Source organism: Coloeus monedula (genome assembly GCF_965178545.1).
Source record: "Coloeus monedula genome assembly, chromosome: 1".
Lineage (NCBI taxonomy): Eukaryota > Metazoa > Chordata > Aves > Passeriformes > Corvidae > Coloeus > Coloeus monedula.
In genome coordinates this window covers 110,813,484-110,840,256 of record NC_138781.1, presented here as the reverse complement: position 1 = coordinate 110,840,256, position 26,773 = coordinate 110,813,484, and the positions used below count along the sequence as shown (strand labels likewise).

General features: G+C 44.1%; 1 protein-coding gene across 1 annotated transcript in view; it reads right to left on the bottom strand.

Moving 5' to 3' along the window:
- Window positions 1–26,025, bottom strand: part of COLEC12 (collectin subfamily member 12) — a 94,544-nt gene extending 68,519 nt beyond the window's left edge. Inside the window, exons 1-2 of the mRNA XM_082293971.1 lie at window positions 25,856–26,025; window positions 14,164–14,214 (exon numbers count right to left, since the gene is read on the bottom strand). Of these exons, the coding sequence (XP_082150097.1) occupies window positions 14,164–14,214; window positions 25,856–25,862 (58 nt within the window). The 5' untranslated portion in view covers window positions 25,863–26,025. The remainder of the gene's footprint in view (window positions 1–14,163; window positions 14,215–25,855) is intronic.
- Between the last annotated feature and the right edge of the window lie 748 nt (window positions 26,026–26,773).

Genomic DNA, 26,773 nt, shown 5'->3' with positions numbered 1-26,773 from the left:
TGGCACATGCTGCTACAGAGGAATCTATTCTTGCTCACTGAGATCCTGGCTCTAATTCACTAAATACAATGAAAATGAATGATGGATCTTACTGTGATTTAAAGCAACATACTTATTTAGGCCTTTCAGCTGGCTGCACAAGTATTGTTCAACTCTCTGCCTTCTAACAGTGGGATGACACAAACCTACCCAAATCATTTCACAATTCAACACTGTCAGGGACAACATTGCTTTAATCAGTGGAGCTGTAGCTATTTGGAACAGAATTGTCAGTGACCTAAGAATGTAACTCCTGAGAGATAGTCACAAAATTCTCCACTCTCCTCAGACTTCTAAAAGACATTTAAAATTATTATGAGAAAATTAAGTTAGAGATATCTTCCATGAATTTCAAAAAGAGCCTGAAGCAAGAAATCCCAGAAAAAAACCCACAATGTTTTGCCTACTGTACTACAGCTGAAATGCATAATCAGAATTTTAAGGCCTGGGAAATCAGAATGGATAATCCCAAATCCTCATAACAAACCATAAGATTAAGAGAATAATGGTCTGCTGTGGGTATCTCATCTGCACCAGGCAGAGCTGCAGACAAATTACAGATCATCCTCCTCCCAGCTCTGTCTTTTACCTAAGCTTTCCCCATGACACTGTTCAAATACTTCAAATAAGCCACTTTCACTTAAATGTCTAATTTACTGGAAATCTGCTGGCAACATCCTATGAGGTGTCTGAAAAACAAGCAAAGTAATCTGCAAAACTTTAACACAGTTTTAAATGGGGATGTTTGTTGACTGCTTTTTCCTCTCTCTTAGGAGTGGCCAGCTCTGGCAGCAAAATGCTTTAAAAAACATACAGCCCGTGCTAGAAAAAGATCAAAAGCGGATCAGATGTCAGTGCCAGCTCATGTCAGTCTTGCAAGAAAGAGGAAAAAACAAAGTGAGCAGATGAGTTTTTCTTGCCATGCATCACTCTGTGCCTCCCATCTGCACGCAAGGGCTCCTGGGCACAGTGGAGCATCTCTGCCAGGGGACCTGGACCCACATTGCGAGTGGGATCGTGCTGTCCAGCACTACCCCACCCCTCTCCCCAAAAGAACTCATCAGCCTTTATTCTGGCAGCACCAGGCTTTTCCCACCTGTGCTCCTCCTCATTGGGCTGGCAGTCCTGGAGAAGGCAAAGAAGCCTGGGTGCTGGTTTGAGGTGACATCGAACAGTGACAGGGTTCAGGGTGAGGGCAGCCCACCTCACAGGCAGGCAGTGGATGCACACGCAGGGCCGGGCTGTCTCTGGGAGTGGGAGGTGAAACACCCTGGATTTGTGAGCAGTGGAGGGTCATGGCACAGCTCTCCTTCCCTGCCCTCACTACACTACATCCCATTTTATCTACTTGCATTTGCAAGACTACGCAGACTGTGCTGGGCTAAAAATGTGCAGATAATGCTCTATTTTCTTTAAAAACATGAAGCCTTTTAAACATTGTGGAAGTGGACATGAAAGAAGAGTCCCCACCCAAGAGTCTTAAATGACATACCCATTTTCAATGGGGTTTTCCTAAAGGGCTGTGTTGAGACCCATACAAAAAGCAGTGAGTTGAGTTTATAGCTCCGTATATCCCTTCTAGACAGGCACACAATGGCAGCTGACCGGGGAGCATCCCCTTCACGCTCGCCCACTGTCTCTCTGCTCTGTTCTCCGATGCCTGGGGGTGAAGGTGGTGAGCACCCACTGATTTCGGGGCAGGATTAACCCGAAAATCAGCCAGCCCTCCGCCAGGATTTCGGAGGCTCGCTGTGCTGACGTGAGGTGAGCGGCAGCAGTCCATGCCCTGCTGACTCAGCTGGCCAGGCTGGTTGGTGGGCGAGATTGGGTTACATGGCAGAAATCATAACAAAGGCAGGAAACAGATCAGCACTCCCTGGGTTTAACCCTCTCTGGGGACCCTGCCGGTTTCCAGACTGCAGATGATTTTAACCCTCTCCTGAAACATGCCTGTGTGGCATGCTCTGCTCTGGTGAAGTCAAGCCTGGTACATAAAAAAGAAAGCAAATCAAGCCGGCAGAGGAATGGCCCCAACAGGCACCAGTCAGAGAGGTCCAAAGGGACACGGCTTTTTATGAATGGGCACAGAAATATGAACCCTGCTGAGCAGCAGTCAAATAAGAGTAACCAGACTGCAACGACTGAGTCCCTTGGCTGAGTTTTGGGATGACCCCCTCGCTGTTGTTCCCTGCCAGCTCTGTGTGGCTTTGCCTCCCCACAGCAGCAGGGCGTGTGTGCCACCCTGAGCCTGACTCTCCTGTTTTTGCTCTCAGCGCTGGACTTCCAGCACGGGACAAGAGGAAAACCCCATCTGACTTCATGCAGCTTTAGTAACTCCAGTGCCAAAAAACCAGTTGTGCCCTCAACTGCTTAGTTTTGGTGGCTGAGTTGATGCAATGTGTCCATCGGAGAGAGGATGTCTTTCATAAAACCAGTCAACTCTGCAGGACTGTACTTTGTTTAAAAAAGCTCAAAGGAAATTATATGAACACATTACTGATTCTCTCAAGTACTGATTTGCTTTCTGGTGGTGTTTTTCCACTTCGTGCCAGGATGCTTTAGGAACAAGTCCTACCTGTGATGTGAAGTGTTGCTCAGCGTGGGGGAGCAGGGGAACAAGATATACGATCTCCAAACTGAAGGTCTTTGGAGAAAAAGGACATTTCTCACGAGATCATAATGAGCCCAGCACTACCTCTAGTCCCCTCTGGGAACTCTGATGTTCTGGAAACAGCAATCTTGAATGGTCACCTGGAGGCTATGAATCCTTTTCATATACAAATCTGATAGCAAAAGGACAGAAAAGTGCCTGCCAAAAACCCCTTGCTGGGAATTTGCCTGAGTGAAGGTGCAGGACTAAAGTGATATCATGGCTTCCTTCCAGCGGGATGGCAAAGGGGGTAATAGTTCTATTACATGTCCTCCTGCAAAGCTCCCCTAACTGGTGGAATATGGAAGAGTTTCTTAATTTAGTTTCCCCTGTATTAAAAGCTTATGAAAACTATTAAAAAAAAAAAAAAAAAAAAAAGACATAGGAGTAGAGTGTTATAAAAACCCAAACAAACCTCAAAACGCCCACCCTGGAAATGTCTCCCATTCACAGCTTCACCAAGTATTTTCTTTCAACTTACCACAAGTCTTCCCAGAAGAACAACTGAAAAGACATTAGACATTATTTATTTTTAAAATATTGTTTTAGAAACCTCCCAGAAGGGAGGAAAATAAAATAAATTATTGTAGTGCCACATCAGCACAATCACCAGGCTCAAAATGAAGAAGGCTACAGTGATCTAAGTATTCCTTTGACGTAAGATGCTTTTTAATTTCATAGTCAGCTGTTCTGCTTCCTTTTACAAAGACGCTTCCACCTAATGTCTTTTAAGTCACCTTGAACACCCACTGGACATATACATATTCTTGGTAGCTCTTTTGCTTATTTTCCGGGTTTGTTTTGGTAATCTGGTTTCATGCATGGGAAAGTTCATTCCCTGTAGTAAATGAAAGGCTTTCATAAGGGGTCTTCTTTCCATTGAAGACATGATTAGAGGCCAATTTCTTTTCAAACCAAGTGTAATAAAAAGGGCTTGTTGTGAAGAACACAGCTCTATTTCTTTTTATTAAAGCACAGAACTACTCACAGAAACCTTTTGCAAGACAACTGAGAATAAAAACAGCTTCACCATGCTGTATTTCACACAGCAGCTTGCCAAGAATACGAGTTTCTCAGAGGTCAGAGCTGCAGCAGATGTGGCTGTTGCTGCAGAGGTGGGCCCCAGCCAGCACCCTCTCGTCCTGTGGGTCAGCATGCATGGCGGTAACATGCTGGGCAAAGGGGTTCAAACTCACACTGTGTCTTCATCTGCTCCTGGCCCAGAGTCAAGGCCTGCTGAAGCAAGAGGCGAGCTGTGAAGTTTACAGGGTTTATGGGGTGCCAATTGCCCTCTGACAAGGGCAGGCATTTCCTGCAGCTACCAAATTTCCCTCCTGTATCCTCTCGGTGGGCTCAGTACTGATATGAGCTTTTTACCTTCTGCTGGACTACTTCGGAGCTAACCCAAGTGGGCAGGGGGAATAGACTTACAGCTAAACATGAAAAGGACAGAGCCACCTCTGCCTTGCTCCCATTACCTCTTAAAAAGCAAAAGCAGACCATGGCACCACAAACCAGCATCTCCACAGAGCCTGCAGTTTTTTGAACCTTGATGAACTTGAGCTGTGAACACCACACAAAGCACAGAGATCTTTCACAGATGTGGCTTCATGTGCTGCTTTGGACCTTGCAGAAAGGATGGTTCTGATCTGAGACCAGCAGAGGTGGAGCAAAGGAAGGTTGAATGACAGGTCTCTGAAAAATGATCTTTACTTTGGTTCTCTTTGATGAGGCAAGAGAAAGCCAATGAAGACATGTTTATTCCTTCTTCCTCTTCCAGTATTTCAGCTGATCCAGACTCTCACACATACCAAACTCATTACTTTGAGCTCCCCAAATTTTCTCCTAATTTTAGCTAACCTTGATTAACTATTTAAACAGGTATCAGTATTAAAATTGTCAATATTCTGGAAAGTTTTTTCAGCTCCTTTGTAATGAGCAGAAGAGCGTGGTGCTGGTTTGTTTGCCTCCCCTTAAAACCAAGATATGCTGCTGCTTTCTGCAAGGCTCTTGGAGTAAAGAAATTTTGTGTAACACTGAAATCTGCATATGGTCATTTTTATAAATTTGCAGAAGAGGTTAAACATGTAGTATCATTAAACAAGAAGAAACCTGCTTTCTTAAGGAGGCAAGTTATTTTGTTTGAGGCAGCCAGAAGACTTGTGACTGGGGCCTTGGAATACAGTGAGCACAAGAACCACCTCTCAGATTTTTGGCTTTCCAGAGCTAGGAAACAATGTTTGGAGCACAAATTTCCAGATGGAATCAAAATGCAATGTAGTCCTACAGATCTGTTTTTGAAGTTGTGCTGTTAGGTAGTCCTATACACTAAGCCAAATCCAGTTGGGAGGTATTCCCACAAAGCACATAGGTTTAAACATAAACATCTGTGCATATAAGCAGGGATGTGTAGTAACTTCTGGGGACAAGTGAATTTAGCTGTGCACAGATGCTGTGCTGAAACCTGGACAGTGTGTGTTTGGATTAATCTGGCTTCAGACTGTGCAAAGTCTTAATCAAGGACAAGACATCTCCCAGTCCAAACTTGAGACTTACAGGTCAGATTTAAAATGAAATCACCAATTATGTGAGGCATTATACACCAGATTTCCACCTGAAGCAATTAACTTCTAGAGACAAAGGAAGAAGGAAGAAAAATATCCTTTGGCTCTATGTATTATTATTTCTTGTAACCAGACTGTCCTCTGTCATATGATAAAGCAGAAATATATGTAAGGAATCTTTCAGTCAACAGTTGTCACTACATACACAGATGGTCTGAAATCATACCTTAACCCACTAACAAAACATAAAAGGCAAGGTTTTTTTCTGCATCAAGTACTACCAAATATAGGGTATATGGACCATAACAAGCCTGGCAAGTAAAAGCTTCCATATCCATTCCTGGATTAATTCAAAATATAAAATTTGGTAGAATTTTTCATCTTCCATCTGAAAATCAGTAAGCATTTTCCAAATATTTAAAATTTCAGGTTTTGAAAAATATGCAGTGAAGCCCTGTTAAGCAGACCCTTGTGCCCAGATGTCCTTAAAGGAAAATAATTCTGGTCTGCATCTTTGTGGCATTATGAAACCAGAGAAAACACAAAGTTTTGCTACGCTAGGCCTGAATGTCTGCACACAACTTTAAATACAAAATCTCCTTATAAGCCTCAGCTGGGCTGAAGAGAAGTGGATCCTTGGGTCTCGCACTCCATCTACTACAGAAACTTCAGCTGCCTCCATTAAGAGTCTCAAGCAGAATCACAAAAACACATTCACGTTTTATTTATTTAAGGCATCAATCTCTCTCTCTGGCTGAGTGGGTGGATTTTCCAGATGCTTTCCTGACTGAGCTGAAAAGTATCTGCAGGACACAAACCTCTCCACACACCCATTGCGCAACTCTTGTCCGTGCCGGCTCCGGGCGCTGAGCAAGGCTCCTTCCCGCGCACGCCTCTCTCCCGACCTCTCTCTGCTTTCCAGAGTCTCAGCCCACTCACTTAAACCAGGCTGGAACGGGACAAATGGAAATTTCTTGGCTCTTGGCTGCTTCACCTAAGGTTTACCCATGTACAGAAGACTAATTGAGATTGGGTAAAATTTTAACCCAGGCTTTATTTTGGCTAATATTTTGTAGAGCAGCACGGTGGAGTTTGAATTGATTTTGACTTGGCAGAGCAACACACTGTTTCCTTGTTAGTGTTTGTAACAGGACAAATCAGCCTAAAACACTTACCCCATTCTTCATTTGTGCTATCCCTTACACCATTCTCTCTCACAGGCTTCTTTAGCCTTTTATAGGCTTTCCCCAGCTTTTTAATGGGACATAATACAGAGATCTGGAACTGACAATATTATCTATGTAGGAACTCAAAATGATCAGCATGGTGATGCTCTTGCTCAGCATGGAAGTCTTTTCATGCAGCATTGGTCTCTCCTTGCTATTGCCATTTTAAGGACAGGTGTCTTTAAAGAGGCAGTTGCCTCAGATCCCTAAAAGTAGCTCATATGACTCCTACCCTAAGTCCTATATTCAGATTTCATATGGAAGTCAATCTTCAGACAGAAAATTTTCTCTCTGAAAATTATCAAGAAATGAGTCAAATACAACAATGTGATGATGTTGCACTCAGAATGTTACTTTGCCAAGACACTGGCCAGGCTCAGGGCTGCTGAGTGTGACAGTGGAGGACAGCAGAGACATTTAGGTCTGGTCCAGGGGTCTAGGGGGTCTAGGTCCAGGTCCCACATTCAGGTCTGGGTGAAGCTTACGTTTCACATCATCCTTGCAGTGGCTTCCCCTGGGAGCATGGGAAACCAGGCACCAACCACACACGGAGCTACAGTATGGGTTGAGGAAATGCCTAAGAAATAAAAAGAATCCAGAATATCAAAGTAAGCAGCACATGACAGGTATGTGTTTAAATTTGTGTGTGCTGTTAGGTTCATCCAACAAAATACTCAAGGGAATACGGCCCCCCCTTTCTCATGGTAAGACCAATGTCCCTGTGTTGCTTTCTGATGGGAGTCATTATGAGGAAGGTACAGAAAAACCGAAGATCAATTGGACACATTGAGCACTTGCAAGCATAGAGTTAACAGCATGCAGTAAAGAGCAGAGTGTAGTAGCAGCTGGCTACAAATGCAGACTTGTATTTGGAATAAAGCTTAAGAGGAGCTCAGGAGTAATGCTGGTGCATTCTACAATCCCATGGCAGTGCTGGGAGAGTCCACTAATGGGTATTTTCAACTATTTTTTCCTTCCATCTCATGATGTCTTCATATCTGAAGTTTTCATTTTTTCCCCCTGTGTTTTGCCACAGTTTTCCTGTGTTACTCCTTTGCATGAAAACATAATGATACCAAGTGCTGAAAACACAGTGCTCAGTTTTTTTCCAAGACAGTAATTTCACAGGTAATTTTGCTATGAAGTTGAACAGCCCACAGTGCAGCTTAGGTGTTCTGGCAGCAAGCTGATGTTACCAAACATCATTATTTGTCTAGCTAGTTTACAGGGAAATAAAAACAAAATCCCCAGGTGTCGCTTGCAGTGTAGCCAATGTTTTTCATTCCATTCGTAAATACAACGTACTGTTCAGCCCACACACCTATTTTATAGCTCTAATGAAAAAGACAGAGCAAAATTCACACATCAGGGTGACCACACTGCCTTTCAATTCACCCCTGTAAAAGACAGAGATTGATCAAACAGGTATTGCTCCAAGCATGTGACTGCAATATATGAAGAAGCATGTCAAGAATTTTAATTGTACTAAATAGGAAAAAACCCATAACTAAGAGAAAATAGATTGCCTCCATAACAACACACAGCTGGAATGACTTTAGTCCCCACGGCACTGCTAAGAGGCCTCTTTACGGGCTTGGATTAGAAGTGCCTTTAAGCCAGGCACAGCAGGACAGGTTGGAGAGGGGCAGCCTCAAACCCCCAGACCTGAATGTCTCAGCTCCTAAGTTAGCACAGGACACACAGACCCGATAACTTTTTGGATCTTGCTGTTACTGCCTGACACTGATGGATCTCTCAGGGTCCACCAACTATTCTCCATCTTTATGAAGATAGGCAGTTTCAAATTTGTTGTTTCAAATTTGTTGTTTGTATATTCCATTTATCCCACATGCCATTACATTGCAAAAGGCCAAAGGTACTGACAGAGAAGGGACATGCTGATGGCACAGGGGCACCTTGACAGGTCCTGAGCACGTTCCTCTGCAATGGCAATACTGCACACATGTCAGCATTCTTTATTTATTTATTCAGACTTCAGTTCTCTGCCAACTGCTCCAGTACTGGGAGCACATACTGGAAAAGAAAAGAAAGACAAAGGAACTGTACATAGGTGGTCCTTCCCCATGCAGCCCCTGATGCTGGGATTGAAGCGCTGACACAAACTCAGGACCTCTGAGGGTGCTGGATTCTCTCAGCTGCTCGGGGCTCACCCCAGGAGAGGGCAGGCTCGGCCCCCTTCCACTGTACTGGCCATGGCAATTAGAAGGGTCACTCCAAATGGAATTTCTTGGCCTAAAATGAACAGCCACACAGGCACCACCATTCAGCGGGGATTTCATACCCCAGGACGCATGCAGGCAAAATCCTCATCTGTCACACATGGCCAGATCAGTGAACTGGAAGCAATGTGCCTGACTTTGCTCTGGCTTTGTGATTATGAGTGACTTTTTATTGAGCCATATGATTACACACTGCAGGCATACATGTGAAAGAATGCCCAGGGAGGTATGTGGTTGTGGCACCTGAAATCCCTCACTGGTCGTTTACAAACCGTAAAGAAAAGTTGACAAATTCCTAAAGCTTAGAATTTTTTTTTTTTCCAAAGCGGCTTAAGGTTTGTGTATATCTATAGCACACCTGGCTGATGCCAGACATTTTTTTGGTGCTTCCTATTAGAGTTGTGAACAATAGCCTGGATTTATCCAGAGACAAGGATTATTCTGTCTGTGCAGCGTTAATGAATAAATGCTACTCTTGAACTATCGCAAAATTCTGAGCCATGAATTTTCATCATATCTGAACAATTATTCATAGGCACAAACTCCCCTGTATTTTTAAAAAAACCCTTTTCTGAAAAAGCTTTGTATCTTAAAGTTTTCATTTTTGCTGTAACCTATTCACATGGCTTTTATCAGTTGTACACTCCTGAAACTCCCTAAGTTGTATTTTATCGAAGGTGAAGTAATAATATATAGCTTCTTACTGTATAAAAGGCTATGAACAGTGCATGGTGAGAAAACAGTTAAATGGATCTAGTTCAGCTGCTCCCAAGCGACTCATCAGGGAAAAAAATTTTACAAATACATTTTTAAACCATTTTTTTTCCCCCTCATCTTTTTTTAGTGCATGGCAGGATGATTCGTCCATTCCTGGTCCAGAAATTCCTAGACTTGATTCTTACACCTGGAATCATGCTTAGGAGCTAGATTGTTGTAACTGCACGGAAGGGGTATCCTGACCCAGTCATATCTTATGTACCCTACAAAAGATACCTAAAGAAGTACCTGCCTTCATTGAGGGGGGCCCCTGCTAATTTTTATCCCTCTTTCCCTGTCAGCTCTTGACCTCAGGGGTGTGGAGAAGGCTGGAGGACCAGTGCCTTGGTGTGCACTGGACCTCCCTGGGGACACGGGAGACTGTCTCCTACCAACAGCTCAGCAGGGAAGAGGGGAGGTGAAGGTGAGGAGTATCCTGACTCACTGTCTAGAGCATGGAGGGAACCAATATGGGTGTTTCTAAGGAGAAAAGGCTCACAGTCTGCAATTCTGGCTGTGTTTGCCAAGGGCAAAGGGTAATTATCTTACACAAGCTGTTTAGTCTTCCACTTATCTACAGTATACTGGTCCTGTCTTCTGATACCTTGGGAAGCTTCTCTTCATCAGCAGGACTTTCAGCTCATTTCTTTGAAGTCTGTTTTCTAAAATACCACAAGTGTGCTTCGCAACAGTTCAAAGACCATCTCCTCTGCTTTCAGCAATTCCATATTTACTGTAGCTTCGAATTATGCAATCAGTAATTTCATGGTGAAATTTCTACTTAAAAGATTCTATTTATTAAAGTGCAGATCTTAAGTTCTTAAACATTAACATAAAGAAACAAAATGCACAATGAATTCTACATCTATTACCTCAGAATGCCATGAGTTAGGAAGATCAGATCTTCTACCTTGGAGTCCATTTGATACCTTCAATTCCCTTGCCTGTGGAGATACCTGGAGCCTGAATCTCAGAAGAAAGAGTCAAATCCTGCCAGAAAGAGATCGCATCCTTCTGTCTACCATCTAGAAACTAGTCTGAGCTCTCATGCCTGAGATTTAGCATCCCCAAAGTGTATCATATTGGAAAGGAAGTTTTGCCCTTTCCTCATTCATTCTTTCCCAAAGTGAGTTGTGCATGGGGTGGTGCAAACCAGCGACATTGATTGATGAAAGAGTTAACACTGATGGCAATCTGGTAGAGGAAAACCAGTGGAGAGGCTTAGCTTGCCATCTGGAGCAGATAACTTTAAAACAGCCTGAGAAATGGGGCTAAGGATGAAGTAACTGGGAAAAGAAACACGCTTCCTCACTTTTTCAGTGCAGCAATCTGGAGGCACTGCAGCTGAGCAACTTCTGGCAGCATCCCTGCACATCTGTAGCATCCATTGAAAAGAAGTAAACAGCATCAGTGAGCTGGAAAAACTGTTTTCCTCATTCTTGCTGACCCCTTGCAGCAAATCTGTCCCATGCTCAAAGGAGAAAAAATGTGATGTGTATTTTCCTAGGAGTTGTCATTGTTCTTTAATATGTTAGTGTCTTATGCTTAGTATGTTTGGCTTAATATGACTGGTTAATGTTCTACTGACTAAAAAATACAGCAGCTTGACAAATTCCCAGAAATTAACTTATTTGAAAAGGAAGGACAGAATGATTCAGAAAAGGGGAAGTGGGGTAAGACAGTGCATATTCAGTCCTCTTTTCAAAAACTTCTTCCCCAAAATGAGAATCGTTGGAGAATGTCTCTCTCCCTCCCTCCTTCTGCTGATCTCTTCCTTCCTTGAACCAAACTACAGGCTCCAGCAACAAAGCAGCTAATAATAAACTCCTCAGCTGAACTCTAGGAAAGCAGCTTGGTCAAGGTTTTGCCTGCCAAATGCTGACCAACACATGTTCCCAGCTGCCAGCAGTGACTGACTGCTAGCCACATTTTTTACAAACCAGTTATACTTTAGCCTTCTGCCCCTCAGAGCCCATTGTGCTCCAAACAAGCCCTCCAAGTGATGGAATCAAAGGTACTTGACTCATGGTCCTCCATGTCTCATGTCCATGGAGCATACAGGGACTTCTCCAGTCACAATATATTAACACAACTGCTCTTGCACTATGACTCCTGAAACAAAAACCCCACTGCTGTTTTTATCCCATCCCACACCAGCAGGCTGTACAGGAGCAGCACTGGCATTTCTACAGTGCCAGCCAGCAGGACTTCTTTCAAAACGACCTTTTATCAAGGTTTGTGTAATAAAACTTGGCTCTTGCCTTGGGATTCCTCCCTGCCTTCTTTTACCATAAAGAACACAGGGCCAAGAGGGAACACCAACTGAGACAGCACATGTAACATTTCCTACTGGTCAGGCAGGAGCTTGATCTACTCAGATGCATTTTGGCCCAAAGAGCCAAGAGTGCTTCACTTGAAATGCTGACCCAGCTGTCCACTGAGTTTGGAGTCTTTAAAAGACGTGCAGGTCACCTTTCTGTCTGGAGGAGCCCAGTGCCAGGTGAGGAAGCTGCCAGCACTGCTGAAGGCACGAGGCTCCCGCTCCCTCCAGAGGCCGCTCAGAGGCTGCCTGGAAATGCAGCAGAGACTACAGACGTGGAAATACACTGAGTCAGGTTTTCTGAAGGAGGGGAAATAAAACCTTTAGGGGACACAAAAGCATGAGCATCTGCAGTCAAACAGCATGTATGCTGGTGCAGGGATGTATGAAAACCAGGTCAGCTGAGATCCTCCCTGAGCTCCATGATGCTGGGAAAGATGAGGAGAGTATGGGAGGAAGTTTGGGCTCCAAAATAGTGTGGACAAAGAAGGCTGCTTGGATTGGGACACTATTGAATTACAGCTCTCACCAGTGCCAATGCTATGGCTTCATTCATGATCCTATTCTCCCTCTAGTCAAGCAAGGCTCTTCATCTGTACTGCAGATATTTGGGATACCTCCCTGACCACAGAAATGTTGTTTTCCTGAGGCATAAGGCAGTTATGGTTGGTTCCTAAGGGTTGAACAACCCTGACTCCTCCTCTTGTGGTGAAATCTCCTCCTACCATTTCCCGGCTGCCAGTCCTCTCTTCCCTCCATGCTGCCCCACGAAGGCCAACAGCACAAGCATTTGTGGAAATGGTCTTGCATTTCTAAGGGGGGAAATAACTCACCTTGGCAGCATCACAATACCCATGAGAAAGAAATTAATGAGAGCAAGTTAGTATGCAAAAATGCCATCATGTCACAACAGCGCACTTACTATTGGGATAGTAAGGATAACGGAGTACCCACTGCTCGGTAAAATTCTCTGCAGTTCACTGCAAGAGAGTGCTGACCAGGGATAGTCAGGTAGAGGATAACACAAAGGGAACCTATTTTTGTAGCTGTTAATGAATACCAATATTTTTTACTCATTTGGAGGTGACAGAAATGAACAGATAGCATTTCTTCCTATTTCTCAAGATTTGTTTTGCTTTTTTGCTATTCCAGGGCTTAATCCAGAACAACAACAACAACAACAACAGCAAAAGTAGGAAAAAACCCTGTGTGCAGCCTTATGGAGGACTTTCCAAGCCACAGATGCTGGCTCTGTGGTTGGCTGATCTATCCAAAATAAAGCTCAGCAGCAGGGAGCAGTGGAGTAGTTCAGGGGGTAGAAAAGGTCATGTGAATGTGATCCCCACCTCCCAAACTCCTCATCTTACGCTGCCTCCCCCTGCTACTTTTGGGATGGAAGGAATTTTTGACTTATTTTTCATTTTTATTTTCAGCCTGCCTTTCCTATCCACTTGCCAGCTGGGGTCACTGGAAGTGACTCTTGTTGCAGCCACTTTCCCAGGACAGAAAAAATGAGGTGAACCATTATTCTGATGACTTATAGGTGAAAAGGCACCAGCAGCTTTGATGATGAGCCCCTTTGGCTCCAACACCGAGCTGGCACTGTGGGAGCTCAGAGGCCACCATGTCACCTTCCCCTTGCCATGGGGATAGGCATTCCCCTGCCCTGGGTGAAATTGTTGACTGCAGAGACTGAAACGTTTTCAGAAAAAAATCACAAGAGCCTTGAAAATAGGGGCCTCGAAGGCTGCTGACCCCTGTGCACAGATGTGTGGCACTGCCCTCCTCACAGGAGAAGACCATTTTGGGTGAACAAACATAAAAAAAAAAGAGGAAAGTGGAAAAAGGGAGGAAAGTGGAAAAAGGAAAGAAAGTGACCAACCTGATTTTAATAATTTTTGACATCAGAATGCATTCATACCGTATCCTTTTCTTTGAGAGAAGTGCACAGCCTATGTCCTGGCTCAGCTGACAGTACAGTTTCTGCAAGTCTACAGGAGATCCCATGAAACCACTCTGGGGAACACCTACAAACCCTGCTGCACATCTGTCTGGGGGCTGAAGCAATGCCCAGCTGGGAAGAGGACATGTAAGAGGCATGGCCCATTTTTTATTACAGCCTGCACATTCATTTCTCTTCAAGTGTGGGCTTCAATTTCATAATGAAAGAACTATTTTGGAAGCCTTATGTTTGCCAAGAAAATAAACCAAGTCTAAACATCACACCTTCCTCTGGGAGGACATTGGATGTGGATGATGGGACTGTACCTGTATGTTTTGATGCTGCCAGCAAGAAGGTTTTTCATGGCAAGTGTTTGACTTACCCTAAGCACTATGCAAAAGCAAGCTGAAGACTGCTAGCACTTACCAAACCTCTTGTAGCCAAAGGACTGCACCTCCTCCTCCTCCGCAAAGTCGTCTGGAGAAAGAAACACACAGCAGCAGATTATTACTACTACCACTGGAAAAAAATGGGAAGAAGTTTTTACAGGTGCATGTTCATGAATTTGTGTAAGTTTAATTGATTTGTTAGGCATGCTACTGCTCTTCCCCTGTGCTGCTCCTATCCCACCTCTGTCTCCAAGTGCAGAAGGCAGTTCAGAGCCTTTCCCCCAAACAGAATTCCCTGCAGAACTCTGGATTACAAACTGTGCAGATTTATCACCAGGCAGCCATCCTGAGGCCTGCTTGGCCAGCTAAATACAGACCAGGGCAGATATATCCCTCATCACAATGACAGCCACAACTGTCACCAATGTGCCACTTGGTCAGGCTTGTCTGGACCACAGTAGTCAGAGGGGATGGCTGTCCATCCATCCATCCATCCATCCATCCATCCATCCATCCATCCATCCATCCATCCATCCACCACCTCCCATGCAGCTTGGCCTGAAAATGTCAGATCTGATAAAAAAATGGGAAACAGAACTGATAAACTCAAACAGATAAGAAAAATAAAAACCAAGATGGTGAAGACTGTGAAGGGTCTAGAGGAGTGGCTGAGGTCACTTGGTTTGTTTCAGCCTGGAGGAGACTGAGGGGAGACCTCAGGATAGTCTACAACTTCCTTGTGAGAGGAAGTGGAGGGGCAAACATGGATCTCTTCTCTCTGGTGAGCAGTGACAGGACTTGAGGGAATGGAAGTTGTGTAAGGGGAGGTTTAGGTTGGCTATTAGGAAAATATCAGGCTCTCCAGGGAAGTGGTCACAGCACCAACCCTGCCTCAGTTCAAGAAGCATTAGGACAATGCTCTCAAATACATGGTGTGATTTTTGGGGCTGGCCTGTGCAGGGACAGGAGCTGGACTTGATGATCCTTGAGTGTCCCTTCCAACTCAGCATATTCTATCATTTGATGATTCCCTCATGCCTTTTGTTCTCATCTTTACAGTTAGCAAGTAGTAATATGCTAATAATCACAAGTTTATTTTGTCAGAAGCTGAATTTCTCGCCACTTCCTTCTGGCAGCAAAGGAAAAGGCTGGCATCAGCAAAAGAAATACACCCATGACTACTTTAGAAAAAAGGATATGTTTGCATTCATGTGTTCAGCCTCCTTCCACCAAGACAACCCCTCATTCTGCTGAGTCAGGAAAGGCAAAAGCCCTGCCTCATCACCAGCACCAGCCTCTGCATCAACTGCTGGGAAGGCAGCACAGCCCAGGCTGTTCTTCTCCAAGTTCTGTATTTCCCAGAGGAAACATTTAATGACTGGTGGAGGAGAAGCAAGCTCAAAGCAGATAAACACGTGTGATGGAGTAAGAAGTCTGTGTTTAGTTAGACCTTTTTTGCCCACAGACTTACTGCGTGATTGGGCTGCTCTGCATCACAAAACTGGGCTAACTGGTGCCACAGCTAACTTGGGCCAGCACAGAGCCTTGGAGGGATGAATTCAAAGGTAAAGATACAGTCTGCATCCAGGCTCAACAAAGCCTAAATGATTTGAGTGCATGTCTCCAGCAGGAAATCTGTCTTGTTCCTTCTTGTGACCTGCGAGGTGCCACGCACAGGTCTGGAGGAGACTTTGCCTGAAGCAGCAGCAGAATCCATGAAATGCATAATTTTGCAGAACATCACCCTTTACTGAGGCAGCACTGTTGATTAAACAGCTAAAAACACCAGGTAAGACATTTTGCTTACTGCCAGCAGTGCTCCTGTCTGTATCTTTAGCTAGACCCCCAATTCAGATGTGCATTTAAGAAGTGGAAGAGCCAATGGATGCTCCTTAGGCAAATAAACACATCCTGATTTTGAAAGCAGAAAGAAGCCTTTAAAAAAAACAACCAAACAAACCCTCACAATTGTCCTGAATGCTATCTGAAGACAAGGCCCCCCAACTAAACAAGACAAATACCAATAAACCATAAACAGTCAACAACCAACTTCTCATCCCAACAGTGAGCTACTTAGGAAAAATCTTCCCCTCTTGCACAAAAAGATAAAATGCTGCACAAAATAAGATAACAGCTCCAGAGCCCTTAGCTTCCTGCCCTCTCCTGCTATCAGGCTGCAACACAATCACCTCCTTTGTTTCTCAGGAGTGTAACCTGGCTTATTCCATCCGTATCTGATGTATACAGCCAGGCCACCTTTAAATCCTGCAGCTTCATCCCACACCATATCTCCAAGACCTTCCTCCCAGGCTGACAGCCCCTTCCCTAGTTGTCTTGTTTTTCACACTTAGACCAACAGCATTGGTTTTTACAACTTTAATCACATTTGTGTTTCTTTGGCCTTTTCTGTATTTGCAACATATATTTATATAAATACATTTTACATATTTCGATACACACATGTACTTTTAAATATATATATGCTTTTCAATATTTGTGATGCTGCATGGTATTCATGCCAGCGATGTTTTTTTTCCTTAAGCTTTGAATACTTATTCATTAGTTATTCAATATAATTATATTATATATAATTCTATATACTAATTATTCTTTATTCAATAATTATTCATTCACCTCCTAATTTTGAAGAGCACTCATAGTATTTGAAACAAAGACATGGAAATGGGCAAGGACAGCTATATCAAGTGGTGACCCATCTCCCCGCTCACAAAAATCTCAAACATCACATTAAATGTTTTTCAGTCTCTGTGAGCTGATTTTGCAAGGGGCAGTCAATGCAATTTTAAGGGAAATCTATGAAAATTATTTAACAGGCAAAGCTCAGTGTTCTTTCAGTCACAACTGCAACTTTGCTGAAATCATGTGCAAATACAATATTTTACAATATTAATTGTAATGTTAGAAGTTTAAGGAAAATAAAGATGGAAGAAATTAATAAAGTAAGCTTAGACTAAATATTCAGAAATTACCAAATTCAGAAATTTCCAAATTCAGAAATTTGGAAAAACAGACTAAGATGGGTTGAAAGTCTGACCTCAAAAGAAGTCTGTGTTTGAAATATTAAAAATTAAGCCTATAAATTTAAGTCCTAAGGCAAAGCCCTGCACCCAGCCTGCTCGTCCCATGCCTGTTGGGTAGCATTGTCCTCACTGGAGGCAGCAGAAACTTGACCCTCAGCTCCCAGTTCCAGTGATGGAAATGTTAAACTTTTGTCACAAGTTCTACAAAAATCTCAAAGCTTCCTGATAGCTTCAAATCACGAAAATACAGGAGAACTTAAGTTTTCATTGAAAAAGTAACAGCTTTTCTAGTGAAAACCATGAAAATGTGATCTGTTATGAATTACAGAGGTTAAGAAAATATACACCAAGTAGGAAAGAAAATACTAAGAACACCTCCAGTACATTTTAATGGCTTATGCTTTTAAAGGCAGTATCAGAAATCGGCGTGACAGAAATTCATGAGCTTTGAGCACCAGTGGCTGATCTTAGAAACAGAAATTCTGCATTTTCACATCAGTGGTGCCCATACTTGAGTGGGGCTGCAAGTGGTGTAGGAGGGGCTTGTTTGACATTGTGAAAGCCTTAAGTTAGAAATATTTCTCTTTAGTTTAAATCCAGTCCTTCTCAGTTCCAGAGGACTGGAATGAATGCAGTATTTCTGTTACATACACATATATTAATATGTAGTCAAGGCTTATTTTCATGGGTGAAAATTATGGAGGGCAGACTCCTCCTTGAAGCAGACAATCAAGCAGAATTTGTTGTTATGTCCTGGTCACAAGAATTAACTCTTTAGTACTGGGAAGACCAGCCCTAACTTAGTTATAAGATGCTCAAGTGAGTTCTCAGCTGTGAACCAAAAGATAGAGAATCCAGAATAAGAAAGATGAAGAAACGTAAAAAGCTGGTCTCTTATTCCACTGACTTGTACAGAACTCTGGCAGCAGGAAGGTCCATAAAAAAGGTGAGCTGTGGGCAGAACAGAAACATGTGTGAGCAACCAATTGTATTTAACCATGTAGGGGAAGGGCCACTGGAGATCTCCTTTTTTATTGGGTTTACAAGAGTCTCTTTGGATGCTAGAACAGATTGTCATGGGGAGCTTACAGCAAACTGCTACAAATCACTGTCAGACTGTAGCTGAGCAGCAGCAGTAAGTCAAATGTTTTAGGGAGTCAGAGCAAAGCAAGAGTTCTGATCTAAAAAAAAAACCCCAAAAAAACTCCTTTGAGATATTTTGGCAATATCCATGCCCCGTTGAGTATCAATGCCAAATTCCACTTGCCCTCCAGTTATAAGCTATTACTGCAACACCTCTAATAAATACAGTTGTAGAGTTAAATAAGTTACAGTACAATGCTTCAAGGGAGTGGGAATTATAAAAAGGCAGTTCAGCTGGGGATTAACACAGCGAACAGAGGGAATTCATTTAATCTAAAACAAATTAGACTCTCATTTGATTAATTTGCTAGAGGCAAAGCAAATCTGTGGAGCAGAACTGTTTAATTTCTTGTTCTTAAATCTTAAATAAATTAATCATGGATCACTTATGAGTCATTCTGAGGTCAAGTAAGAAAGAGCTGGCCTGGAGCCAAAATGGATGCTAAATCTGCCCCTGAGACAATACAGGGCATAAAACCACGGCACCAGATCTGAGGAGCCTTTGGTGCAAGGTGATTTTAGGGAAGTTGTTTCCATTTTAGCCCCTTCCTTTCGCAGGTGTCATTGTTGGCATATGAAAGGTGTTACAGAAAGTACACCACTAATGTACGTGTCCAGCTGTCTCCTTTTAAGAGTACACCCTGCTCAGCCATTTAAACCTAATTAACTAACGAAGCAAACAAGACCTCAAAACCATTAGAGATGCTGGGTCATATGGTGGCTGTAGACATGTGGTATCCAATAATTTCTCGAACACTTGTGTGCTGCAAACATGAGTACAAAGTCCTTGTTTAAAGACTTTGTTCCAAGTCTTAAATAAAGAAAACACACCAATATTCTACACTGCATTTCAAAATCTGGGAAAATCTATTCCAGGAGAGAATGAGGCATCTGGGCTGAAAATTGTCATGCCAAGTTTCAGATTTTAGAAGTTCCTTTATAGCCCCCTGAAAACTTGAATTACAGTACATTAGAACTTACCCCTAAATACCAGGCTGGGAACTCAGACTGTAAGATTAATTTGTAGTAAAAATGCCATCCAGTGTAAGAGTTTCATCTAAAATAAATGTCTCTCTCAAAGGGCTTTAATGGCTAGAGCCCTACCTTTCCTACTGACTTAATGGGAACTGTAGAGCTATATCCCAGTGCAACTCTGTAAAAATCAATCTAATATTATCAAGGAGAGATTTTTACTTGTACCATTTGGAAAGAATCTGTGCCCATTAGATGAAAATCACAATATTCCTCTCTTTAACCCATGAGTCAGCATGGATGAAGAACTCTGCTCAGAACTGTGTAACAAGTGCATCTCCTTCATGAGAGACTGCTTGCAGTGTTAAAAAGCTGCTTCTGCCCACTCTCTTAATCTCAGCACTTTCACTGAAAGGCAAAACTCATCCACTAGTGAGGTTTCTGTAATATTAACAACTGTTCAGACCGATGAGAACAGCGACACCAATATCTTTCTCATATCACATTTCAAAAGCTTTTTGAGCTGCCACCAGATTTATATGCATTTCTGCTCACTACTAACTGGGTCTACATTCAAACTGCTGACCTAGAGGTGAAATGGAGCCAGCAGAAGCACAGCAAGCAGCTGTGGCCTTCAGATGTTGATGACTTCATCAGTCTAATTAGTTTCCACTGGTTTTCAGAGTTTTTTTTCTGGACAGTCTCCTGCTTGTGCTAATGGGCTGCTCATTCCCCTCTCTCTTCACAGATGCTTTATTTCACTTGTCCTCTTATTTTGCCTTTCTCCACTACTTTTTCCTTATAGGCCCTTTTCATAGTCAAGTCTTACTCTCTGCTTCTATTTTGATAAGCCCTCCCTTATAAAATCCCACCCCACACTTAAAGCACTTCCTGATGGACAGGATCCCAAGCTGACATGTCAAACTAACAGTCACTGTTGTTTGCTGAGTGTGTTGTATCCATATTAGCCACCCCTTCCTTTGTCTGGCTTGACAAACAGCAAACTCCTTTGGACAGGGATTACACAGATTCTGCACTTGCAGAGTACCTGGTCTTTAAGGCAGCCATGGCAGAGGTTCAGCTGAGGCTGTCCTGGAAGAGAGCCCACCTCCCTGCATCCCAAAGCATCCTTTGTGATGTTGTTTGAGCTTGGATTCTGGCAACAAAACTGAGGCTTTTCCTCAGCTCTGTCCTATCCCAGACTGCTGATTTGGGAAATTTATCTGCTTAACTTAGTGACTCAAAGAGGCAATGTCCTAGATCAGAGATCCTCCCTTGGTACTATCCTATGACTTGCCTGGTGTCTCTCATCACCTAACACATGCATAAAACAAGCAAAACAATAATCATGACAAATGGGTGCATTTTAGTATCTTGGTCTTCATCTATTCCCCCACTGCTATGCCCAAAAAATGTGAGCACTTACATTAAGAACACACAAAAAAAGACAGAAGATTGTGAAATTTAGAGGTATAACAACAATCACTCTAGTTTTATTTTTTAGGCACAAGATGAAGACATAGGGGGTTTTGAATAGGGGTTAAATAAGGGGTTTTGAATGCAACTTGTTAGCCCATAAGTGCCACACAGCATCATTACCATACCGGGGCCAAGAGCAGCTGCGTGGTGTGGAGGATTGACCTTAGAAGTCAAAAGTTTAAATCATATCGTATTTCAAAATAATGATTTAAGAGCAAACAGATCTGTTCTCATTAGTGCACTGAAAAATCGTGCCTCCCTGTCCGTATGTCAGAGGAGGCAATCAACAGCAGTATTAAAATGGCATACACATTCCTAACAACACGTCTCTATTACCTCCCATAATTCATTCACTTTGTTCCCCAGTGATGGCCCAGTCTGCACCTCAAATTTATGCACCAAAAGGGATTGCAGTTTTAGGTGGAAGTGGTCAAACTCCAAAGACAATTCATCTGAGGTTGCTCCCTCCCTCGCACAGACCACACTCACATTATGAAGAGGATCGGGTTCACTTTCCATGCCTTGTAAAAAGCGTCTTTATTTTGCTTTCAAAGGGGGAGGGCTGGAAGGAGAGATTCTCTGTTCTGACACACAGAACCTCAGGATAAGGAACGTTTTGTGAAGCTGAAGATAACTGGGCATGCATCCTTTGCAGTACTGAGCTGCTTTCATCCTTGACATTTCTCCCAGCTCCCTTTATTTTACTCTGTTTTATCTCTGCAAGGTCTGATCAGCTCTATCTCTCTGCAAGATTACCTTTCTCTCCTTATCCTAGCAGGCAGAAGTGTCTGAACCTCTGGGCACAACGGTCTTTCAGTGTAGATCTAAGTAAACTGTTTAGTGGTTGTGACAAAAAAGGGCTCTGTTCAGCCCTCAGCTGCAGCAAAATCAGTCTAAAATGAATCTACGTTATCCAAAGTAGAAGAAAGAGCCACAGGAGATTTTAAACTACTCCCTTCCTCACAGGGATAGGCTTGCTCGTGCTATTCTTATGTCCTATTCAGTCCTAGGTGGCTGGAAAAGTAGAACTGAAGCAATGATGAACAATTACAAGTTCTTACTGAAAACGGTCCTGTCATAAATGGCTTATATGCTAATTCTGCTCAATATCCTTTGCAGTTGTATAGTAATATTTCTATCTGTGCAATAACAGGTTTCTCTTGTAATTTCATAGCTCTGTTTCCCTCTATATTGTTAATAAGAATATCCTTTGACACATGCTTGCATCTTTCTCATCCATGTATTTAAAATCCTCTGTGCTACCAACTAATTCAGGACACACACAGACTGTAAAGTAGCATTGCTCAGGATTTGTTCTGTGTTTTATCACACATTTATTATAACTGCTCATGCCTTTGAACTTCTGCTTTAGGGTCCTGTGACATGTCCAACACACACCACTCAGACCTCCTGCATATGTTTCATGTCTATGTTACTATTCATATAAGCTCTGTTATATCTGGACTAAGGAAAGGTTACTGGATCACTCCACTTCTAATCCTTGATTTTCAGATGCTTTCTAACTTCTGCAAAATGCTCTGGACTGGATTTTTTTGAAATTCTTGGTTTGAAGTTTCTAACCAGGAAAGACCTATTTGCAGATGACTGTTCATTTGATTTTGTGCACACAAAGGAGAGAGAAACTTTCCTCCAGTGTTACGAAATTATAACTTTTATTTCTTTATTCTTTAAAATTAGTAGTGGCATCAAAACAAAGAGAAATACAAAACCTGTCAAGAAGGTAAACATCATATAAATAGATTATTTCAGACTTTTCAAGGTAGTCAAGAAAGAACAACTGAACTTTCATGCACAGTCAGCTTTTGTAAATGTAGGCATTACTTGCAAATTCCATCCAGGCTCTAAGTCCCACAGAAGAGACAATTTTATCAACACAGGCTGATATGTTAATTAATTGTCTGATAAAGTGTTCACTGTGTAAGGCAAACTTGGGGTAAGCTGAACTGGCATATCCTGTGAGAGCTCAGTGTACTCTTATCTACTGCGAACTGAGCATGGAGCACACTGAGCTGCCTTTGAGGTACAGGAGCGATGCTGAGAAAGGCAGGCGTTCAGGCCAGGCTGCTCCTGAGGCACTGTGGGCTTCACTGGTTCCAGTGGAACACAACCAAGGACAAACCTGCTTCTCCCCATGCATTTTTTTTTAGCAAATGAGAGGAACGGCACAAGACAGAATATCTGGTCACATTCCAGGCTCTTGAGCACATCCTAGTACTCACAGGATCCTAGATGATTTGTCCTCCAGCACCATGGCTATACAAGTGGTACATAGCAAGGTGCTTGTGATGGCAGAGAGGGAGAAGGAGGTGGGGGAGGCAGAGGAATGGTGGAAAGAAACAGCTAAGCTACTTTGAGCATCATAATTAAGAGCTTCTCTGTCATCCTGGAGCAACACTCCCAAAATGACCACCTTGACTTCATCATTGCCTGAGTTTGGGCATTAGTATTAACTGGTTATCCAAATAGTATCCATATTTCAGAGGAAAATACTTATCACCATGACAGTAGTGATTACAGACAGAGTTTAAAGTAGTAATTACAAAATATATTGCAGATATATGGGAAGAAGTTCTCAGTTGTAACAATGCTTGTCCCTGTCTTAAATTAGGGCCAACGTTTTTGAACATGTGGTGGTGTTTGACTATGAGGAAGCTGTTTTCATTTGTTTCCCAGGCAACGAGTACTCCTTCACACCCCAATAAATAACTACAACTTAGAAGTATCATTTGATAAAGATAAATCTGACCCTAAAGCAGTCAGATCCCCATATAAGTCACATGAATTATTACTAAAAATAATCACAAAGTTTGTGAGCTCAGTGTTGTTTGCTGGAAATAAAACTGCCAGCATATTGAACATAAACTTCAATTTGTTTTACTGATTTAAAACATAACACATTACAAATACCAGCAGTGGGAAATATAATTTATTCCTTACAGATATTTAGTGATGTAATTATTTAGATATTCCTCCATTCTCCAGAGAGAGTAGATACAGAGACAGCTGCAATCAAGAGATCTTTTTGTTTTTATTGAGAAAAATGTGTAACTTGCTATACCAAGTTCTACAGTCCTACAATTATCACTACCATCAGGTTTAAAGAGAAAATATGAAAAGCCAAGTCCATACCCAGAAAAGGAAATCACCAAGTCAAAATTTGGTTTGGCTCTCTGACTTCCCTAACAGTGGCAAAGGCACTTGATGTGATGATTTGTTTGAAGCTTTTCTTTTGCTATTAGCACAGTCATTCAAGTGTTCTTCTTTGCATGTTTTATTACTGATTTCTGTAACTCTCTGGGGGAAAGAAATAAAGCTGGCTGTGATCACTCTTAGGGAAACCAAATGGTAAGAACTAGCACTCCCTCTTGATTGAGTGTGGGGCACCAGCAAGTGCTCCCAGGAGCAGGAATTATATCTTCCCTTTGAATGCCACTTCTCTGCTTTGCAAAGAGCAGTGGAGGCAGAATGGAAGGAGACACAGGCTGCATTATGTGTTATTCCCATCCTTGGTCCTTTGCATCCCACCTCTCCCCAGAACCCCAAAGAATGGAGTGCAAGGCTTTCAGTGATAACAGGCACAGGTTTGTACTACCAGATCCCCATTGTTTTGGTTTGTTCCTGCCCTTACACTTACACTGATAATGACAAGCTGATGACAAAATTTTTGGCATGAGCAGCCTATAAATAAAGAACATTGTAAATACATTATTTTTAATACGTTGCATGGCCCTGGAGAGACACCATGCCACAGTGTCAGAAGTAACTTAAATAGTGTATGTGGGCTTGCAAAATAAATGCCCCCCAAAAGTTTTTCCTCCCTTCAGGCAGCTACTCTGGCAAGTGAATAAATAATCACATCATTTGGTGTCCTAGACTCTGGAAACTCAGTGTAACTATCATGATGTTTACTGGCCTCCTGGCATCTGGAATAAAACTCTGCAATCCAAGAACAGGCACACTGGTGCCCAAAAGCAATTTTCACATATGTACGTCTTTTCCTTAAGCTTATTTTTGCCTCTGAAGAAAAACTGGATTCAACTCTCACAAAGTCCCAACTAACTCCTAAACTTTCCATTCCCCAGTGAGTAAAGCCTCTGCCTTTTGTAAGTATTCCCCAGTGAGTAAAGCCTCTGCCTTTTGCTGTAAGGCTATCGATTGTCATGAACAGAAGGCTTTCTTGCACCCCCCCCCCCCCATACATCTTTACTAGGTTACAGTGTAGCAATTTGGAAATCTGCTTCCTTATTTCGTTTTAAAGTATGTAATACCTCTCAGTCACAGCTATGTAGGATGGGGTCAAGTGTTTCACTCATTTAACACAAAAAGAGAAGGAAGGGAGGAAAAAAAAAAAACAAAAAGGAAAAGAAATATAGTTTCAGTTTGAACAGATGCAAAGCAAAGACCAAAAATTTTCCAGTCGGTGGATGTAGAGGAGAAATACGCCAAATACATTTCACAAGCCAAGTTAAGCCTCTACTGGCACCTAATCACTGCCAGATGTTTAGAAGCAACACCAAGAACATCGCAAAACGCTGGCAAAAAACAAACAAATAAACCAGGGAGAAACGCAAGTCTTCTCGGAGCACCGGCGAGGGAGAAGATAAAAGTTGGGTGTCGAGAGAAACCGTACTGGGGAGAGCACACATGCCGGGACACACTCACACACTCAGACGGGGACAGCCCGCTCCCGGTCCGGGACTGACCGACGCACGCCGAGCCGCGGCGGCGGCGCAGACCCCGCAGACCGGGGTCGCGGTGAGAGCCCCGCTCTGCCTCTCCCGGCACCGGCTGCCCGTGCCCTGCCCGCAGCCGGCGTGCCCTGCCCGCCACCTGCCCGCACGATGTCCTGCCAGCACCTTGCCGGGTACGGCTCACCCCGCGGGCACCCTCCGCACAGACCGCCCTGCCCGCACTGTGCCCTTGCTGAAGACTGTCCACACGCGGGCACGCTGCCCGCCGCCTGCCCGCTGCCCGCACAGCGTTCCCGCACGCTGCCCATGCCGCCCTGCCCTGCCCGGTGCCCGCGGCACACGTGTGCGGGCGGCGGAGCGGGCGCCCCGCTCCCGTCCGTACCTTTCATCTTGGCGCCGGGGCGGGTCACATAGGACGGACGGGGCGCGGCGGGGCTGCCGCCGGGAGCGGCGGGCGGCGGAGCGCTCCCTGCCTACTGCCGGGCCATGCCCCCGCCGCGGGCCCTGCTGCGCAGCCCCGGCCGCTGCCGCTCGCCCTCGCTCCTCGGCCGCCGGCGGCACCCAGCTCTCGCCGCCAGCCCCGCGGAGCCCGACCCGGCCCCGCGGAGCCGCGGCTCGGCCCCGCCTCCCTCCCTCCGCCCCGGGGAAGGGGCCGCGGCCGGGGCCGGACGGCGGGGGCGGGCTCGGGGTCCCGCCGGCGGATGGGGCTGGGGGCGTCGCACCCCGTCCCGCCGCGCCCCGCGGGACCGCGGGGTTCCCGGGTTGCGGGGCCGCGGGCAGCTGGGGCTGTCCGTGGGGAGCAGCCCGGGACGGGACATACAGGGCATCCCTCAGTGACCGGGGGAGCTCGAGTGGAACGTGGTGTTCCCGGGAGGAGAACGGTCCCGTCCCTGCGCTCCCCACGTCCATGGCAGGCGGCCGGGGGTTTCCTCGTGAGTGTGACCTCTCCAGGCTCCCCACACCAGCGTGCCTCACACGCGACACGTCGACCGAGGGATCTTGGAGCAGGGGGTGAATAGCTGCCGGCTGGGAGGAGGCTGCAGGATGTACGAAATTCACCCTGGCGCTGAACGAAGGGCCACTAGTAGTCCTGTTGGATTCAGTGGGACTGCGTGCACTACAGGCACTGGAGAGTGTGTGTAAATATTTGTGGGATTAGGGATATACAGGCCAGTCATCTTTTATTTTTCTAGTTCTGCATGTTGCCAGGAATAAGGGATCATTTACAGGCTCCTCCTTTCATGAAAGGCATGGTTTGATTTTCTGCAAAGCTACCAATTTTTAGGCAATTGAAGACAGT